This window comes from Notolepis coatsorum, assembly GCF_963971535.1.
Source record: "Notolepis coatsorum genome assembly, chromosome: 3".
Taxonomy (NCBI): domain Eukaryota; kingdom Metazoa; phylum Chordata; class Actinopteri; order Aulopiformes; family Paralepididae; genus Notolepis; species Notolepis coatsorum.
The window spans coordinates 82,029,361-82,048,552 of record NC_140167.1 but is presented as its reverse complement, the minus strand read 5'-3'; the positions used below and the strand labels follow the sequence as shown (position 1 = coordinate 82,048,552).

The window sequence follows — 19,192 nt, the reverse complement described above, 5'->3', positions numbered from 1 at the left end:
GAATCTTTCCCAAACTTTGCACAAATCATTTTTATGTTTGTCCGAACAGAATGCAACCCCACACAGATTGATATGTTGAGATTAAATTTTTGCATTGCAATTTGATGCACCCTCCTACACTCTCAGTGATGTTGTGGTGGCCTCCATTATTATGTGATTCCAATCAAACAACAGGTGATTCCAATCAAACAACAGGTGATTATAATCAAACAACGTTATTATAATCAAACAACAGGTGATTCCAATCAAACAACAGGTGAGTCCAATCAAACAACAGGTGATTCCAATCAAACAACAAGTGATTTCAATTCCAATGTTCATGGCACTGCACCACTCTGACATGTCATGATAAAGAGTAAGACCACAAATACTATGGTCCCACACAACCCCTTAACCCTGGTGGACCTCTGGGTCTGAACACACCATGTGACTAATGTTGACAGTCCATTAACCCTGGTAGACCTCTGGGTGACACCATGTGACTAATGTTGACAGTCCATTAACCCCTGGTGGACCTCTGGGTCTGAACACACCATGTGACTAATGTTGACAGTCCATTCACCCTGGTAGACCTCTGGGTCTGAACACACCATGTGACTAATGTTGACAGTCCATTAACCCCTGGGCCCCGTTCCCCGTACCTGGATAACTGAGTTAGCCGGATAACTTTCGGTGAAGTCTGACTTAAGCCGGACTTTCCGGTTCCCCGAACCTGGATTGTCCAAATCACCATGACAACAGATCCAAAAGTTTGAGCCTGGTCGAAAGCAGGGTTTAAGTTCAAGTTAGCCGGATGAACCATCGCCACGCCCCCGCAAAGAAGTGACAGCGCGTTTCCTGAAATTATTCCCACAGTCTAGGATCTGCGTTATACCATTCTGAATTACGTTTTTGTGCTCCATTCTTCCAGAGGGGTATTTTGAAATGTAAAATAGACCCAAAATGCTGATACTAAATTCACTTTGTCCTAAATAATGCACGTTATATACCGTGGCGCTCGCTCGGTGCGATGTACACATTATGTGGTTATTTTAATTGTAACTGGGATTAAGATGTCTGATGAGATGCGCTGTTTGACGGATTTGAGAAATTGAATGAGCCGTTGACGTCACATTAATGAATGAGCATAAAGAGATAAAACTTAATTCAAAATAAAGAATATTCTAAACACGGGTCTCTCGTTCATTAATGTATAAACAATGAATTTATCCCATCTGGCACAGTGGCGCAGCGGTAGTGCTCAATCCTGGCAACCCGGCGACCGGTGTTCGAAACCCCGTGTTTCCAATATAATTTTTTGGAATATAATATTAATGATTATACGCCAAAGTAGCCTAGTTTTAAGTTAAAATATTATAAATCTACATGCATTGAGGATGTCATTCTTTATATAGCTCTCAACGTGCACCAAATTGAATTATTCCTACATCGCAAAAAGAAGGGAAAGACTAGGTTTCGAACCCCGGTCGTCTGCGTGAAAGTCAAAAGAAGAACCCGTTACACCACAGTGGAGATAAGTAAAAGATCGACCTTACATCAATCAATGGGTAAGAGAGCCGTATCGTTATTCTGTATAACAGTTTAACTAATTATTTTCGCTAGCAAGATCTCATTTGATTATTCAATCCAGCAGGCAAGTTTAAAGAAATATAATCTGATTGATTGAGGTAATGAGGGACTTAAAATTAGCCTATAGATAACGCATTTAACTTGTCGGCGAGGCGATTGAGCCGTACTGCAATATGTTAATAAAGTTTTAAATCAATTAATCAATCAATGCCGCTAGAGAATCAGGATCTCTGCTATCGATACGTGCTGGCTTTTCAACTGGAGCGGCCGCGCGCACTAATCCTGGGTCTCAAGTCTGGTTTGAGTTAACGAGACTGAATCCACCTTCGAGGAACAGGAAAATCCCGGCTTCAAACATCGGGTTAACTGAATCTGGATAATGACATCTTGATCGACTTAGTTGAACCAGGTACGGGGAACAGGGCCCTGGTGGACCTCTGGGTCTGAACACACCATGTGACTAATGTTGACAGTGTGTTGTGAAATTACTTTCACTCTGTCCTTGTGTGACGAAGGGCACTACTCGCTTCTCTGTTCCATGGTAATTGCTAACAGCTAGATATTTGCGAGTCGCAAACAGGAACAAAAGCATTCATTCCGAAAGTTACATTGTTGATGCTTAAAAAATAGGGAAACAATGTCCAGGCACGCACTCCAGGTTTTTCCAAATTTATTGGCAGCCTGAAATCATATCATGACGTTTCGGTGTGTTCACACCGAAACGTCATGATATGATTTCAGGCTGCCAATAAATTTGGAAAAACCTGGAGTGCGTGCCTGGACATTGTTTCCCTATTTTTATGTATGATATCAGAGGTTACAGCACCCAGTGTCAAGTCTAGTGAGTGACCGTGCCCAGCGCTATCGTCCTCAATTTGCGGAAAGTCAAATGACAGCAAATCACAATAGAAGTTATTTTTTTTGGTGTTTAAAAAAAAATATATATATATATATTATCTAGAGCTGGGCCGTTAACGCGGGACTATTATCGCACGATAATACAATTGACGCCGTTAATCTATTTCTCAAAGTTGGGTCTGGGAGTGTGATGTATTGTCCTTAAATACTTGCCGTAGTTCCCAGCGTGACGCTGTGGTACCCGGAAGTGATTGCACGTATGTACCTGAGCTGTAGTCGGAATAATGTGTCTAACTAAAGTAGTGGTCCGGTAATCATTGTTATACAGGTGAGGTTAAGAAGTCCTCAGGATGGGCGGCTAAGTGGCGCAGTGGGCAAGGCGCTTGCCACTAACACAGGATATGCTGGGTTCGAGCCCAGCTCTCGGCGTTGCTTCCGGCTTGGCTGGTCGTTCATACTAATACAATTGGCAGTATTAGGGGGTGGGAAAGCCGGTGGGTGGGGATCGGACGTTGTGGACAGCGACTCCTACAGGTCGGTTGGTGCGCCTGTACAGCAGAATCAGGAAGCAACGGGGGCAGCGTGAGCCTCCCACGCGCTACTCCTCGCCGCTGAGAGATCGCGCTGTACAGGTGAAAAAATGCAACAGCTGCCTCCTCGTGTACCGGAGGGGACACGTGATGCAAGGCTTGGTCCACATTGCAGCCGACCAGTGGGAGGCATGGCCTAACAACGTTCGAGACAGGGGAGGGTAGAATTGGATCATACGAAATTGGGATGGGAGAAAAATAGAAAATGGGGAGAAAAAGTAGATACAAAAAAAAAATCCTCAGGATATAACACAATTAGGCGATGAGGACGTCTGAATCTGCGCAATGCAAGAAAGAAGAAGTCCGTCGGGACCTTTGTTTACCATGTTAGCTTAGCGAGTTAGCATGTTAGCTCACGTCGTTGCCCGGCACTTGGAAACATCTACAAGAAGAGGAAATCCACTTTACACACTAAAGGAAGGATCGACTGGACTATCGTGAGTGTTTAGAAATGGCTTGGGTTATTGGAAATATTGGACCGTTTGATGACAATGTGGAGCAATGGAACTGTTACACTGAGCGTTTTGATTACTTCATTATAGCTAATGGAATTGAAGAGGACAAAGTAGTTCCCAGATTTCTGACTGTAATGGGGCCCGGGACATTTAATTTGTTGAGAAACCTGCTTCTGCAGCAGTGTGTGTGAATAGCCAGTCTTCTGCAGCAGTGTGTGTGTGAGCAGCCAGTCAGCAGCAGTGTGTGTGAGTAGCCAGTCTTCTGCAGCATTGTATGTGAGCAGCCAGTCAGCAGCAGTGTGTGTGAACAGTCAGTCTGCAGAAGCAGTGTGTGTGAGCAGTCAGTCTGCAGAAGCAGTGTGTGTGAGCAGTCAGTCTGCAGAAGCAGTGTGTGTGAGCAGCCAGTCTGCAGAAGCAGTGTGTGTGAGCAGTCAGTCTGCAGAAGCAGTGTGTGTGAGCAGTCAGTCTGCAGAAGCAGTGTGTGTGAGCAGTCAGTCTGCAGAAGCAGTGTATGTGAGCAGCCAGTCTGCAGAAGCAGTGTGTGTGAGCAGCATGTGGTGGAGAACAGTTGTGCTCCACTCCCCCCACACCGTCTGTCCACAGATGCAGCCAGGAGGAAGGAGAGTCTGTTACAATGTTTGTTGCAGCTTTAAGAAAATTTGCTGAACATTGTGAATTTAGAGATTCACTAAAAGACACATTGAGAGACAGGCTTGTGTGTGGATTAAGAAATGAAGGTGCACAGAAGAAACTACTGACAGAGAGTGATTTGACACTGGAGACAGCTGTCAATATCAGTGTAACAATGGAAATGGCATCAAAGGAAGCCCAGCAGTTACATGCAACGACGAGTAGAGTGCACAGAGTCAGTGACGGGCAAAGCGGCCAGGGTCCGTGTTTTCGTTGTGGAAAAACAGGACATCTTGCACCAACATGTTGGTGTAAAGAAATGGATTGTCGTAATTGTGGGAAAAAAGGCCACAGAGCGTGCATGTAGAAATAAGAAGGGCACAGAAAATTACGATAAGTCTGGTTTTAAAAGAAACAAACAAACAAAAAGAAGAGACATGTTCATGCTGTTGAACAAGGAGATAGAACAGCTAGTGACTCCTCAGATGAAGAGGCGAGGATAAATCTCCTCCTCTGGTCATTATTTGGGTAGAACACAGCTATTTTGAATGCCTTTGGGAGACTTATATTTTTTTTGGGCCATTTTTAATCTAGATTAATCTAGATTAACTCCAGGATTGCAGATAGATTAATCTAGATTAAAAAATAAAATCTATGCCCACCTCTAATATTATCACAGTTTGAATGTTTAAGAACATATTTACTATAAAAGCGAACCGTTATAGTATCTCCAATAGTAACAATTATTTGTTTAAAAAAAGGCTGTTTCCTTGTGACTTTGGTCATCGCATGGGGGCGGGATTACATTTGCATGCGAATCAAGACGACGAGTAGGGTTGGGCATCGTTTGGATTTGAACGATTCCGGTTCCGATTCAGATTCTCCACATCGATTCCTGTTCTGAACGATTCTCGATTCCGATTCTTTGAGGTGCAGGTCACAGCTTATTTCGCAGGAGAATTTTTTTTTTTCCCTCATACTATTCACATTTTCAGTTGACTTGATACAGTTTAATTTGGTTGCTGTACTGTAACTAGGGTATTAATTAACAAAGAAATATATATATATTTTTTTTAAGAATCGAAATGCAGATATGTTACTTCCGGTTCCAGAACCGGAAGTTAGGAACCGGTTCCTAATTAGAACCGGTTTTCGGTGCCCAACCCTAACGACGAGTTGGTGTTTCGAGCGACGCCCATAAATACATGAGCACATGGGCTTGTGTTTACTAGTGTTGCCGGAGTTGTTGTCATGTAGCACGAAACGGTCAGAAGAATTAATCTACCAAAGCAGGATGAACAGAGCGTCATTTCTTTATGGGTAAGTTGTTGACTTGTACATCTGACGGCCCAAATGCGGGCTGCGTTTCTCCCGGTCGCCACGCACCCTCGCGCACGTCGCAGCACTTTGCACTCGCCTCCCTGCCCGGCTCCAGGCTGCTTCTCCCGATCATTCAATACATTGTTGTTAAGTTAAACTTCCCGCCGTTCGATATCCGTCATGCAGACACCCTCTCATTATTTAAAAAAGCCTCAAAACCCACCTTTTTACCCTTGCTTTCAACTAGGGATGCTCGATATTGGCTTTTTTACCGATACCGATATACCGATATTGTCCAACTCTTAATTTCCGATACCGATATCAACCGATACCAATATATGCAGGGTTCCCCCCCCCCCCCCCAAAAACGGAATAATTTCAGGTAATTAACATTACATATGTCTTGTCGTGGAATTAACACAACATTATGCATACTTTTGACAATAAATAAAATCAGAATCTGTTCTTACTTGCTTCCCTGGGTAAATAAAGGTTAAATAAATGTAAAAAAATTAATTATTTTTAAATATATATATATTTTTTTTTGAAAACCGATACCGATATTTTCCGATATCACATTTTAATGCCAATATCGGCCGATAATATCGGTAGGCCGATAATATCGGACATCCCTACTTTCAACCCATGAACTCCTTCCTCTCTCACCTTTTTATATGTATTTTCTTTTTATTATTTTCTCTGCTAAAACTGTATTGTATTGTTTGTTTTGTAAAGTGTCTTTGAGCATTAGGAAAAGCGCTATATAAATCTGATGTATTATTATAATAATTATTATCCCTTTCACTGTGTACAGAAATTAATGACTCATCCCTAGTCTCATCCCTTTCACCGTGTACAGCTTCTGTTTAGTTGCTGCCCGGTGCTGCACTGTGGTCCTTACCTCATACGAAAGTGCAGCTTCAAGCTGGTGTCCTCTGTGATCTTGAACTGGTGGTTGGGGGGAAACCAGAGACCCTCTCTCTCATCGTACAGAGCAAACAGGTTATGACACAGTGGAGAAATATCTGGAGAGAGAGAGAGAGAGAGAGAGAGAGAGAGAGAGAGAGAGAGAGAGAGAGAGAGAGAGAGAGAGAGAGAGAGAGAGAGAGAGAGAGAGAGAGAGAGAGAGAGAGAGAGAGAGAGAGAGAGAGAGAGAGAGAGAGAGAGAGAGAGAGAGAGAGAGAGAGAGAGAGAGAGAGAGAGAGAGAGAGACCTTTTATCCAGTGCCTTACGGTCAGGGCTCTACGCTAACCTTTTTCACTAGGGGCACAGGTGCTCCTAAATGAAAAAAGTTAGGAGCACACAAAAAAATTTAGGAGCACCCAAAAATATTTAGGAGCACAGTGAAAATATTTCAAGAATTTTTTTTTTTTCAAAAATAAATGTATATTTGTACTGTGCGTGCATGTGTGTAAATTAGCTCTTGCTACAACCCTGCATGTTTACATTTTGTATTTTGTACTTGATGTTCATTAACATGTGCTGTCCCTATCAAATAAACTAACAAATCAAACTACTGCTACAAAAGTAACAGTCACTTAACTTTTATGCATACAATGCCTATGTTTTGGCTGTGTTGCTCTTCTAGAGAAATAATCCTTTCAGGGTTGCCTATTGAAATACTGTACACCTCCAGTACAGAAACATTGTTTATGAGTTTGCGTGTCAGGTAGACCATTGATTGACAGTCGAGTCTGCCAATTACGTCACACCGCTTGCACTCCGGCCGTCCGGCGCTGCAGCTAGACCCTATTGCCCACCTCTGCTGTTCATAACGCTAGCCAAGTTAGCTGTACACACATACACAGTGGGCCGGCAGTTACTTTGGTGTAGGGGTGTAACAATGCATCGATCCTAAGGGGAAAATTCAACTGCATCGATTTGAAAATGTTAGAATCGATTATCGCAATTTGAATGTGTACACAGTGTTATGTTGTTATCATGTCCGTTACAGTCAACACAACGGCATACGCTACTGCATCAACGTTATGATTAACAAAGCAAGGCATTCGTTTTGTTGCATTAACGTTATATTACTCTTGCTATCGCTAAATCTAGGTGTTCTAAAATATATTGCTATTGGTAAGACTAGAAGTTACATGTCTCGGGAAACTCTCGCATATCGCAATGGTGGCGTTTCAGGAAGTAAACAAGCCAAATGAGAGCTTCCGATTGGTCATTTGCTTTCTTTCTCATGAAACCAGTCACGTCACTCTACTGTGATTGGACCGTTGGCTTGAGTGCAATGTGGGACTTGTAGTTTTTTTAACGATTCTCGCGGCGGAGGAAAAAAAAGACGAGAGATGCTGTAATCTGTACTCGCACAGCGTGCGCGTAATTGATTTTTACGGTTCGCACACACATATTTTTAGGGGCATATGCGAGCAATTTGGTCGCACTGTAGAGCCCTGCTTACGGTATCAGTATCATTGGCTTAGATTAGATTCAAATGTATTGTCATTATATAGCACAAGAATACAGAACAACGTAAAGAAGTTTGGCAAGTGCTAATCAGATGTACAGTGTTATAGTATTATTATGTACAGTGATAAAGTTATAAAGACACTATGGTAGTAAGTAGTAAGAACTTGTAAGTTGCTTTGATTGATTTTATTTTATTTTTATTTAGTACATACAATTTATACAAAAGTATAAAAACGGTACAAGGATAACATGTGAAAGTCTGTCAACTTGTTTCCAACATGGTCCCAATAAAATAATGCTTTGGATAAAGGCATCAGCTAAATGACAAAATGTAAATGTAAAAGTCATACTGGCCATAACTAGTAAGAGTAGGTAAGGGTAAGGGAATGGATATGTACAGATATAGAGGATTACATTGTACAGACATATGTGGATAAATATATGTACAGTAAATATAAATATATGTATATGGTATATACAGCATTATTGTACATGCTATCATACAGAGTTATATGGGTCATATGCAGGTGTATAAATAGGTTTATAGAAAGGATTATTTGCAGGTATATTCAGATAGAAATGGAAATACACGATAAATATAAATGAGATGTGTATATAATAAATATATATATCATGCGTACATATTTATAATAAAACACAAGATACTTGTGCCATGCTCTACCCATGGAGCTGCAGTCGACTGTTCTCTACCTCCTGAGCGCCACGTTAAGTCGATCTAGTTGCATAACGTCGCCCACCGTCTCGGAGCTGGAGGTGATTGTATGCGACTGTCAGCAGTAACGGGCAGCTTGCAACAGGAGATAGACTGCACTGCTAACCACAGCAGTATCAATGGGAACTCCACCCACTGTAGGAATGGTCTTCCTGTGCCCCGGGACACGGAAACAAACCCACATCCACACTACAGTGCCACGGCACACGAGCCAGATAATTACCAAATGCAATGTGGTCCCGAAGCAGCTGGGGCAGAGTTTCCTGTTGTGTTTTGTTTTATTTGTCACATATAATGTACATTATGGTGAAATGCTTGGTTCGGTATGAGCCCCTTAACACTTTGGACGCCAGCAGGTCTAGCCATCTTTGTACCTACTGTGCCACCGCTCTAAGAGATAGGAATTTTCACTGTGCGTGGTGGTCTTTGCAGGGCTTTATCTATATTCTATATAGAATATAGGGCTATATCTATATTCTATATTATAGCTATGGAGACAATACTATGGCTCATTTGACATTAACTATCCATCGTTCAACATGTGAAAAAGAATACTTTTTTTCATGTATACATTCGCGTGTTATACCGTGGTGAATATTGTATAGTTTCAGAGTGATCCTGGCTAATTCCTGAAAACGGCGCTATGGAGCAATATATGAATTTTGCTACAAGCGTTCGTGTTGCTCGCCTGGACACGCTCGTTTTTTGATGCTTTGATTGTCAGCAACGGCATACGTTTTGGAGTACATTACATTATGATCGTTGCGATCGATGTGAAATCATGGTTGGATCAAAGTAGGATTGATGTCATATAGTCCTTACCTTTACTAGGAGGTATCCCAAAAATAATATTCCAATTGTCTTATCGCGATTTCCAGTATTGATGTCGATCGGGTCCCTGACATGAAGTAGCACAAGCTATGCCTCAAGTGTGCTGAACGCGTTTCGAAGTGCCCAGATGAAGCGATTCACTTGGATTGGTCTAAATTATCCGCCTGAACCATATAAGATGTAACACACAGTGTGAAATAAGGTTTCAAAGGGTGGGCGATACTGCCACCTAGCAGGATGCGGCCGGTATTGCACTTTTGGGATCTCAGGATGATTTCCTATGAACATGATTTCCTGTGACATTGCATAGAATAAAAAAAATCGAATAAAAGAAAGAATGGGCGCTCACCACAAATACTGGAGACGCTGGGTTCGCCTGTTCGAACCCAGCGCTCCACATTGCTTTCAGTTTAGCTGGTCGTCCGTACTAATACACATTGGCAGTATTAGGGGGTGGGAAACTGATGGGTGGGGATCGGGCGTTGTGGACAGCGACTCCTACACGTCGGTTGGTGCGCCTGTGCAGTAGAATCAGGAAGCGATGGGGGCGGCGCCCCTCCAAAGCGCAGACCCCTGACGCTGAAAGATCGCGCCGCGCAGGTGAAAAGATGCGACTGCTGTTACCTCGAGTATCGGAGGGGACTTGTGCTATGTATGACTTAGTCCACATTGCAGCCGGCTTGTGGGAGGCAAGAAACAGCGTTCAACCGCTGGCGAGATAACCCGACTATCATCGGGTCTGACGCTGAAAGTGTTAAGATTGTGCTTCATAGAAAAAGAAAATAAAAAAATTTAAGAATAAAGACCAAACAATATACAAAATATACAATATACAAAACTGAAGTACAAAATGCAACAGAATGCAAAAATAAGTCTAACTTAAAGTAACTGAATGTATTTACTCACCACAGCAAAGAACTATTCCAGCTCTACACTTGTGTGGTTATGTATCGGGCTGCAAGCTAGCCTAACTTAGCACAAATTAATGGAAGTGGATACGGACCAGTAGCATAGCTTACAACACAGAGAGAGGTGTTTTTGGCCAACAGCTAGGCTAGCTGCTCCGTATCCTCTTCCATTAATTTGTGCTACGCTAGGCTAGCTTGCAGCCGGATAGCTTTCTACTGAACGCACTGAGCGGGAGCTTTTGTAAAGTTTATCATATTGTCACGTTGCCGTCCTGAACATAAGGCATCTGTACAGTTAGGGATGGGAATCGAAAACTGGTTAGCGTTAGCATGCAGCCATAGAGCAGACTATTTGATTCCTTAAGGGCTCGAAATTGCCTGGGTTTTGGTCATATGCTCCCGAAACACTCCCGCTGTTTGACTGTTTCTAAGTGCAGTGATTGAAAACTACTCGAATGCTTTAGAACCGAGTCATTCATTTAATTCGGGGCAACCTAACAGCCGCGAAGCTAATGCTAGCTAACCAAGCTCATACAGACACACAGCAGGGTTTCCGTTAGAAAAAATTGTTGCCGGCCTCAGTGTCCGGTAGATTTCAATCTACCGGTCAAATGAGAGACATTCCGGTCAGAGTTTATTGAGCTTAAAAACAATTGATAGGCAAAAGAATGACAACAAAACAAAAGAATGACATCATCAAGGCATGTAGATTTATAATATTTTTACTTAAAACTAGGCTACTTTTGCGTATAAAGTCATTATATTCCAAATAAAATATGTCCCGAGACTCGTGCTGCTGCCGACTTTAAATCAAATAGGTGTCTGTGGGCAGTCGCCCGACATTAATAAACAACAGTATGTTATAATCACATTTTTATGAGCTAACGAATTCCGTTATATTGGACATTTGTATTAATTATATCAAGCGAAGAACTGAGAAATTTGGCAGAGAGAGACGGCAACATTATCGTGGGTCTGCGTGACGACTCTCTCTCTCTCCACCTCCCAATGACTTATTTGCGAGAGTATGTCGATGCAGAGCAGCAGATTCAGCTGTTATTGGCCCTTTTCTGGGGACCGCACAGCAGCGCCCCCCACCCAACATTGAATTGAAAATGGCTGAATTGGAGTACTGCTGGAGTACTGCATTGTGCTGCTGTTGCTCCGGCTCTGCAGCTTCACAAAAGTTTGCACACCCAGCACTAAGCTCTCGCTGACAACGTCGTTGTCATTATTAGAAGCAACGATGAAACAAATCATGTAATGATTGTTTCGTTCATCGCATAGGCTATTTAATTTTAGCCTATTTTAATACAATTCAAATAATCAAATTGTGCTTAGACTCAGGGAATTATTTTCACCGGACATTAAGACCGGAGAGATTAAATATGTCGGACTTCAACAGATTTTGCCGGTCAAATACCGGTAATTACCGGCTAACGGAAACGCTGACACACAGAGAGAGATAACAGCTGACAGCAGGTAGTACAGGTACAAATACAAAAGAAAAGTGGATGGGGGCTGTTGTGTAAACCTTGTACTCTTTAGTTCACATATAATAAGAGACGGAGAGCGTGTGATCACGTTGACTGTTGTTTACTAGTAGGTAGGGATGCCCCGATCGATCGGCCACAGATCGTTATCGGCCGATAATCAGTATAAATATGCGATCGGTGATAATGCTTTATTTTCGCCGATCGTCAAAACCGATCTCACTCGCTCGTCTCGCTGAGTTCTGTCTCAGACACCGGGAGCTGTGCAGCGTCTGCTCCTCCCTCCAGCCCCTCCCACGCGCATGTAAACACGGGTCTAGTCTAGTGGGACGGGAGGACGGCGTCTCCCTTAGCTAACGTTAGCTACCGTTACAAAATGACCCAGTCAACCATTCACTTCCAGTCCAATACATGATGAGGCATTGTCTAACCGAACGGTATCTAGCCGGCCAGCTACCGATAGCTCCTGACATCAACAAACGCTCCAGCAAGTCTAGTAGAGATGTGTATGATACCTCAGCTAGCTCACGTTAGCTGACGCCAGCTCACTGTTCAAAACGAAATGTCCCACTGAACTAAATAGTTCACCGAGGTGCTGTATCAACGTTAGCCGGCCAGCAGTAGCCACAGATAGCTCCTGATATCAATGTTTTATAACACTCATTCGATGCGTATTCGAGCTGAGGGCATGTTGTTGTATATCATCAATAGGGTCTAGCTGCAGCTCCGGAGAATCCTGGCCGTAGCTGCAGGCTACTCGAGTATAGGGTCCAGCTGCAGCTCCGGAGAATCCTGGCCGTAGCTGGAGGCTACTAGAGTACACACAGACAGTGGAGCTTGTTGCGTGGTGGCGATGTCTCGCAGATAATACAAGTACAAGTCTAATTATATAATATATATATTTTATAAAAAAAACAAGAAAAAAAATGTATATAAAATAAATGTAAATTTTTTTTTTATCAAAAACGATCGGTATCGGATCGGTATCGGCCGATATGGCTCACGACAATCGGTGATCAGTGGCAAAAAACGTGATCGGGGCATCCCTACTAGTAGGTAAGTCAGGAAGTACCGTGCAACATACAAACATGTCCATGTAGCAACACGAGCCAATACCTTACAAGACAGGGGTGAGCGGGGAGGGAGCTGTGTGTGTGTGTGTGTGTGTGTGTGTGTGTGTGTGTGTGTGTGTGTGTGTGTGTGTGTGTGTGTGTGTGTGTGTGTGTGTGTGTGTCTGAAAGACCAGAGACCGAGAAGTCAGAGGAATAACGACCTGTTGAATGCAACTACGTAGGGCTGGGCGATATAACGATAACGATAAATATCGCGATATATTTTAATAATCGATATCAAATATCGAAATAAAAAAAAAATCGAAAAATCGTTGTTTTTTTTTTTTACCTGCAACAGGGCAGTTTTAAAACCAGAGACAGTGGACAGACTTGTCTTTCTTGCCTGCAACTTAAAGTAATGGCTTTGCTTGTCCAAATGACAATACTGACCAAATTCAGATTTCTTTTTCTCTTGTCCATTTATTTTGTTTGCTTTCTAATTTAAAATACATTTTGAAACCGTCTGTACACAGTAGGCTATGTGTGCTAGCAGAACTAGACTCCAGTCACGAGTCACAGTGCACATGTGCGGTGGTTTGTCCACCAAAAAAGCGCCAAAAGATCGAAAATAAACTAGCAGAGCCAGAACTGTTCAACTCCTCTGGAGCCACAGCCAGCAGAGAAGCCGGTTTACTTTAGCTTTTAAACCAGCTGCAGCCTGAGAACTGGTGTGAGGGGATGTAACACTAAAGATGGCGGCAATGACAAAGAATTGCTGCAAAATAAACATACATCTGTTGTTAAGAAAAAAAAAAAAAAAAAAAAAAAAAAACATGTTTTTTTTTTTTTTTTTTTTTTTATACTTATAACAATTCGATAATTATCGATATCGAGAAATAAAATAAAATTATCATATCGTTATCGCGATATGATTTTTTTCCATATCGCCCAGCCCTACGGTTCAATAGATTCAATTAGTTTAAGATATTGAACTGTAGTTACATTCAACAGGTCGTTATTCAATAGATTTAGTTTAAGAATAAACAATAAAAAATTCGGGGCGGGTAAGTGGCGCAGTGGGCAAGGCGCTCGCCACTAACGCAGGAGATGCTGGGTTCGAGCCCAGCTCTCGCTGTTGCTTCCGGCTTGGCTGGTCGTCATACTGAGGCCCAGTCCACACCATCACAGGTATTAATGACAGTTTTTTTTATTATTATTAAAAAAAATTAAACTCTGTCCACACGACTGGTTTAAACTCCACACAGAGTGACGTCATATACATGTAGTACAATGCCAAAGCAGTAGGTGGCTGGAACAGAAACATCCCTCCTTGCTCACAGCCAAACAATTCTACAGTTTGCAGCTAGAACAACGTGCAATAAACAAAAAAAAGGGTACATTCACTGTGTGTTCTGTCTCATTTGTTGATGAAACAACCAACATCGACACAATTTACCACTAAGAGCGGAGTTTAGTCTCACAAAAAGATCGCTGATTTTGTTAGCTTACATGCTAACGTAATAATGTAGTAACGTTAGGGCTAGTAGTAGAATTAATGGATGTAAACGTTATTTAACACAGTGCAGATGGGTACAATACAATACGGCTCAATACAAACAATTGTTAAGGGGATGCAGACTGTTGTAGTTGGGACTGGGTTCCTTATAACAATAACTTGACAACACACATGAGTTAGTTGGTAGCCGCAGCTTCAGGTTCACTCTGAGCAACACACATGAGTTAGTTGGTAGCCGCAGCTACAGGTTCACTCTGAGCGTCAGGTCAGGAATGAGTTAGTTGGTAGCCGCAGCTACAGGTTCACTCTGAGCGTCAGGTCAGGAATGAGTTAGTTGGTAGCCGCAGCTACAGGTTCACTCTGAGCGTCAGGTCAGGAATGAGTTAGTTGGTAGCCGCAGCTACAGGTTCACTCTGAGCGTCAGGTCAGGAATGAGTTAGTTGGTAGCCGCAGCTACAGGTTCACTCTGAGCGTCAGGTCAGGAATGAGTTAGTTGGTAGCCGCAGCTACAGGTTCACTCTGAGCGTCAGGTCAGGAATGAGTTAGTTGGTAGCCGCAGCTACAGGTTCACTCTGAGCGTCAGGTCAGGAATGCGACAACAGACATCATCAGTCGATCACAACACTCAACACAGACGATACGTTTCGAACAAAAGTTTGTTACAATTAGGGATGCCCCGATCACGTTTTTTGCCACCGATACCGATCACCGATCGCCGTGAGCCATATCGGCCGATACCGATCCGATACCGATCGTTTTTGATTAAAATTTTTTTTTTATTTTATATAAAATATTTATTTTTTTTATTTTTTTATAAAATATATATATTATATAATTAGACTTGTACTTGTATTATCTGCGAGACATCGCCACCACGCAACAAGCTCCACTGTCTGTGTGTACTCGAGTAGCCTCCAGCTACTGCCAGGATTCTCCGGACCTGCACCCTATACTCGAGTAGCCTCGAGCTACGGCAAGGATTCTCCTGCGCTGCAGATGGACCCTATTGATATAACGTTACTGTGCTTTGGTCATATCACATTCAACATGCCCTCAGCTCGAATACGCATCGAATCAGTGTTATAAGACATTGATATCAGGAGCTATCTGTAGCTACTGCTAGCCGGATATATAACGTTAATATTTAGTATATTTTAGTTCAATGGGACATTTCGTTTTGAACAGTGAACTAACTTGTGCTAACAAGAGCTAACAGGTATCATACACGTCTCTACTAGACTATTGCTGGAGGCTGGAGCATTTGTTGATATCAGGAGCTATCGGTAGCTAGCCGGCTAGATACCGTTCGGTTAGACAATGCCTCATCATGTATTAAACTAAAAGTGAATAGTTGACTGGGTCATTTTGTAACGTTAGCTCAGGGAGACGCCGTCCTCCCGTCCCACTAGACTAGACTAGACCCGTGTTTACATGCGTGCGGGAGGGGCTGGAGGGATGAGCAGACGCCACACCACCCGGTGTCTGAGACAGAACTGAGACAGCGAGTGAGATCGGTTTTGACGATCGGCGAAAATAAAGCATTATCACCGATCACCGATCGCATATTTATACTGATTATCGGCCGATAACGATCATTTTCATATAACGCTACTTGGGACAGCTCTGCTGTAAACACTGGTGTAGCTGGCTCTGCTCTAATCTCTCTACCCCGCGCTCGGTTGCTAACTTGGTATTGTTTGCGACAGTCTGCCGTAAACATGGGAAATAATTGCGACAGCTCTGCCGTAAACACTGGAAATAACCTTGGTTGCTATGCCCACACGCAACCACTGTAACCGGGATGTGCGCAAAACTTCACCCTGGACTTCGGTTTTCAAAGACCGCGGTTGCAGTGTAGCAAAACCCCGGTTGTGTGTGGGCGAACAGTGCAACTGCGCACATACAATCACGGTTACATTAAACCCAGTGCTCGTGTAGACAGCCCCTAATACAATTGGCAGTATTAGGGGGTGGGAAAGCCGGTGGGTGGGGATCGGACGTTGTGGACAGCGACTCATACAGGTCGGTTGGTGCGCCTGTACAGCAGAATCAGGAAGTATCGGGGGCAGCGTGAGCCTCCCACGCGTTACTCCTCGCCACTGAGAGATCGCACTGTGCAGGTGAAAAGATGCAACGGCTGCCTCCTCGTTGCCTGACTCATCTCAGTCGGTCCCAGTGGTCTCCCTCCTACAACAATTTGACCTGACTCCCACTGCCATGCCTCCCACCCACAAAGCAGGCAACTCCTTGGATCTCATATTTTCCCGTAACTCCAGCATCATTAACACCACGGTAACTCCCCTACATGTATCTGACCATTCCTTCATATCCTTCTCACTAACTCTCATGCTTAACCGAAAGGTCTTCACCCCAACTCAAACCGTCTCACTCAGACGTAACCTGGCCTCCCTATCCCCCTCCACCCTCTCCTCTGACATAATATCCGCTCTACCTTTGAGTGACACCTTCTCTGCTCTCCCCACAGAGATGGCAACCTCCACCCTCCTCTCAGCCCTTGCAACCTCCTTTGACAAGCTCTGTCCCCTCGTTGAGAAACCTGCCCGCCGTTCCCCACCCAGTCCATGGCTGACGGATGCAGTGAGAGAACAAAGACAGGTCCTGAGAGCGGCTGAGAGGAAGTATAGAAAATCACGCCTCACTGCTGACATCGACACATATCACAACCTCTTGTTAACATTCTCCAAAACCATTACTAATGCCAAAGCTTCTTTCTTTCACCATAGGATCGAGGCCTCTGCCAAGAATCTTCGCAAACTGCATGCTACCATGTCCTCCCTCCTCACTCCCCCCCCACCCCCTCCTCCCTCATCTTTTTCTGCCGAAGACTTTGCGATCTTCTTTGAGGAAAAAGTGGAGAACATCCGCAGCTCCTTCTCCCAACCCCGACCCATTCCAAACGCTGAATCGAGAACCTCATCCTTCACTCTGTCATCTTTCTCTCCCATTACAGAAGCCGAGACCCTGACACTGGTAACGTCGAACCGTCCGACTACATGCCAGCTGGACCGGCTACCCTCCCCACTCCTCCAGACCATAGCACCGGACATCCTCCCATTCCTAACTGCAACCATCAACTCCTCACTCAACTCGGGGGTGGTCCCCACCTCCCTAAAACAAGCCAGTCACGCCCCTCATAAAAAAACCAACCCTGAACCCCACCGTCATAGCCAACTATCGTCCTGTCTCTCTTCTCTCCTTTCTTTCTAAAACACTTGAACGTGCTGTATCCAACCAACTTACTGCTTATCTCTTACAGAATGACCTCCTAGACCCCAATCAGTCTGGCTTCCGGACTGGCCACTCCACAGAAACGGCCCTCATTGCGGTCACAGAGGCACTTCACTTAGCAAAAGCGAAAGGCCTCTCCTCTGTCCTGATTCTCCTAGATCTATCTGCAGCCTTCGACACAGTCAACCATCAGATCCTCCTCGCGGCCCTCGCAGGAATGGGAGTGGCTGGATCTGCGCTGACATGGCTGACATCATACCTCAACGACCGCTCCTACCAAGTGTCATGGAGAGGGACTCTGTCGGCCACCCGCCCCCTCCGGACGGGTGTCCCCCAGGGCTCGGTCCTAGGACCCCTTCTCTTCTCCCTCTACACTAAATCACTGGGTAACATTATCACGTCTCATGGCTTCTCATATCATTGTTATGCCGATGATACTCAACTCTTCCTCTCCTTCCCTCCCTCAGATATCCACGTCTCTGAGCGGATCTCGGCCTGTCTGTCCGACATCTCCGCCTGGATGACGACCAACCACCTCAAACTGAACCTAAGCAAAACAGAATTGCTCCACCTGCCGGCCAAATCCTCCCCCCTGACCGACCTCTCCATCACAATCGAGAATGCAGCTGTGACCGCGTCCCCGACCGCCAAGAACCTTGGTGTTGTCCTCGACGACCAGTTGAACTTCTCTGCTCACATCGCAGCGACAACCAGAACCTGCAGATTCCTCCTGAGCAACGTCAGAAGGATACGCCCCTTCCTGACAAAAGAAGCCACCCAACTCCTCATCCAATCAACAGTCATCTCCCGCCTCGACTACTGCAACGCACTGCTAGCTGGCCTCCCGGCCACTGCCACCAACCCTCTTCAACTCATTCAAAACGCAGCGGCCCGCCTGATATCAAACCTACCGAAGTCGGCCCATGTCACCCCACTTCTTAGGGACCTGCACTGGCTCCCCATTGCTGCACGTATCCGCTTCAAGGCCCTCGACCTAGCATACCGTGCAGCAAAGGGAACCGCTCCCGCCTACCTCCGGTCAATGGTCTCTAACTACACACCCTCAAGACTCCTACGCTCTGCATCTTCTGGCCGCCTCAGACCTACTCCTATCCAAGCTCCCGGAGGGTCATCAAAGAGAAGCCGCCTATTCTCAGTCCTTGCCCCACAATGGTGGAATGAACTACCCATCCCAGTTAGGACAGCCGAATCCCGTCCAATCTTTCGCCGTCGACTAAAGACTCACTTCTTCAACCATTATCTGAAATGATAAAAAAAAAAAAAAAAAAAAAAAAAAATCTAACCCTGACTAACCTTACTGTCATGCACTTGTCCTAATAAACTAACCTACACTGTAACACGCAACACTTGATGAACATTGTTACTCAGCTGATAGAGTTGTACCCTTCTTGCTGTCTTGTCGTACAGAACTTGTAAGTCGCTTTGGATAAAAGCGTCAGCTAAATGACTAAATGTAAATGTAAATGTACCGGAGGGGACACGTGATGCAAGGCTTCGTCCACATTGCAGCCGACCAGTGGGAGGCATGGTCCAACAACGTTCG

The 19,192-nt window shown here is 44.3% G+C and overlaps 1 protein-coding gene across 1 annotated transcript in view; it reads right to left on the bottom strand.

The window, feature by feature from the left end:
* The window catches only part of jak1 (Janus kinase 1), a 127,178-nt gene that overhangs the window by 52,783 nt on the left and 55,203 nt on the right, over positions 1-19,192 (bottom strand). The window contains exons 3-4 of the mRNA XM_084311266.1: positions 6,324-6,447; positions 3,375-3,399 (exon numbers count right to left, since the gene is read on the bottom strand). Of these exons, the coding sequence (XP_084167392.1) occupies positions 3,375-3,399; positions 6,324-6,447 (149 nt within the window). The remainder of the gene's footprint in view (positions 1-3,374; positions 3,400-6,323; positions 6,448-19,192) is intronic.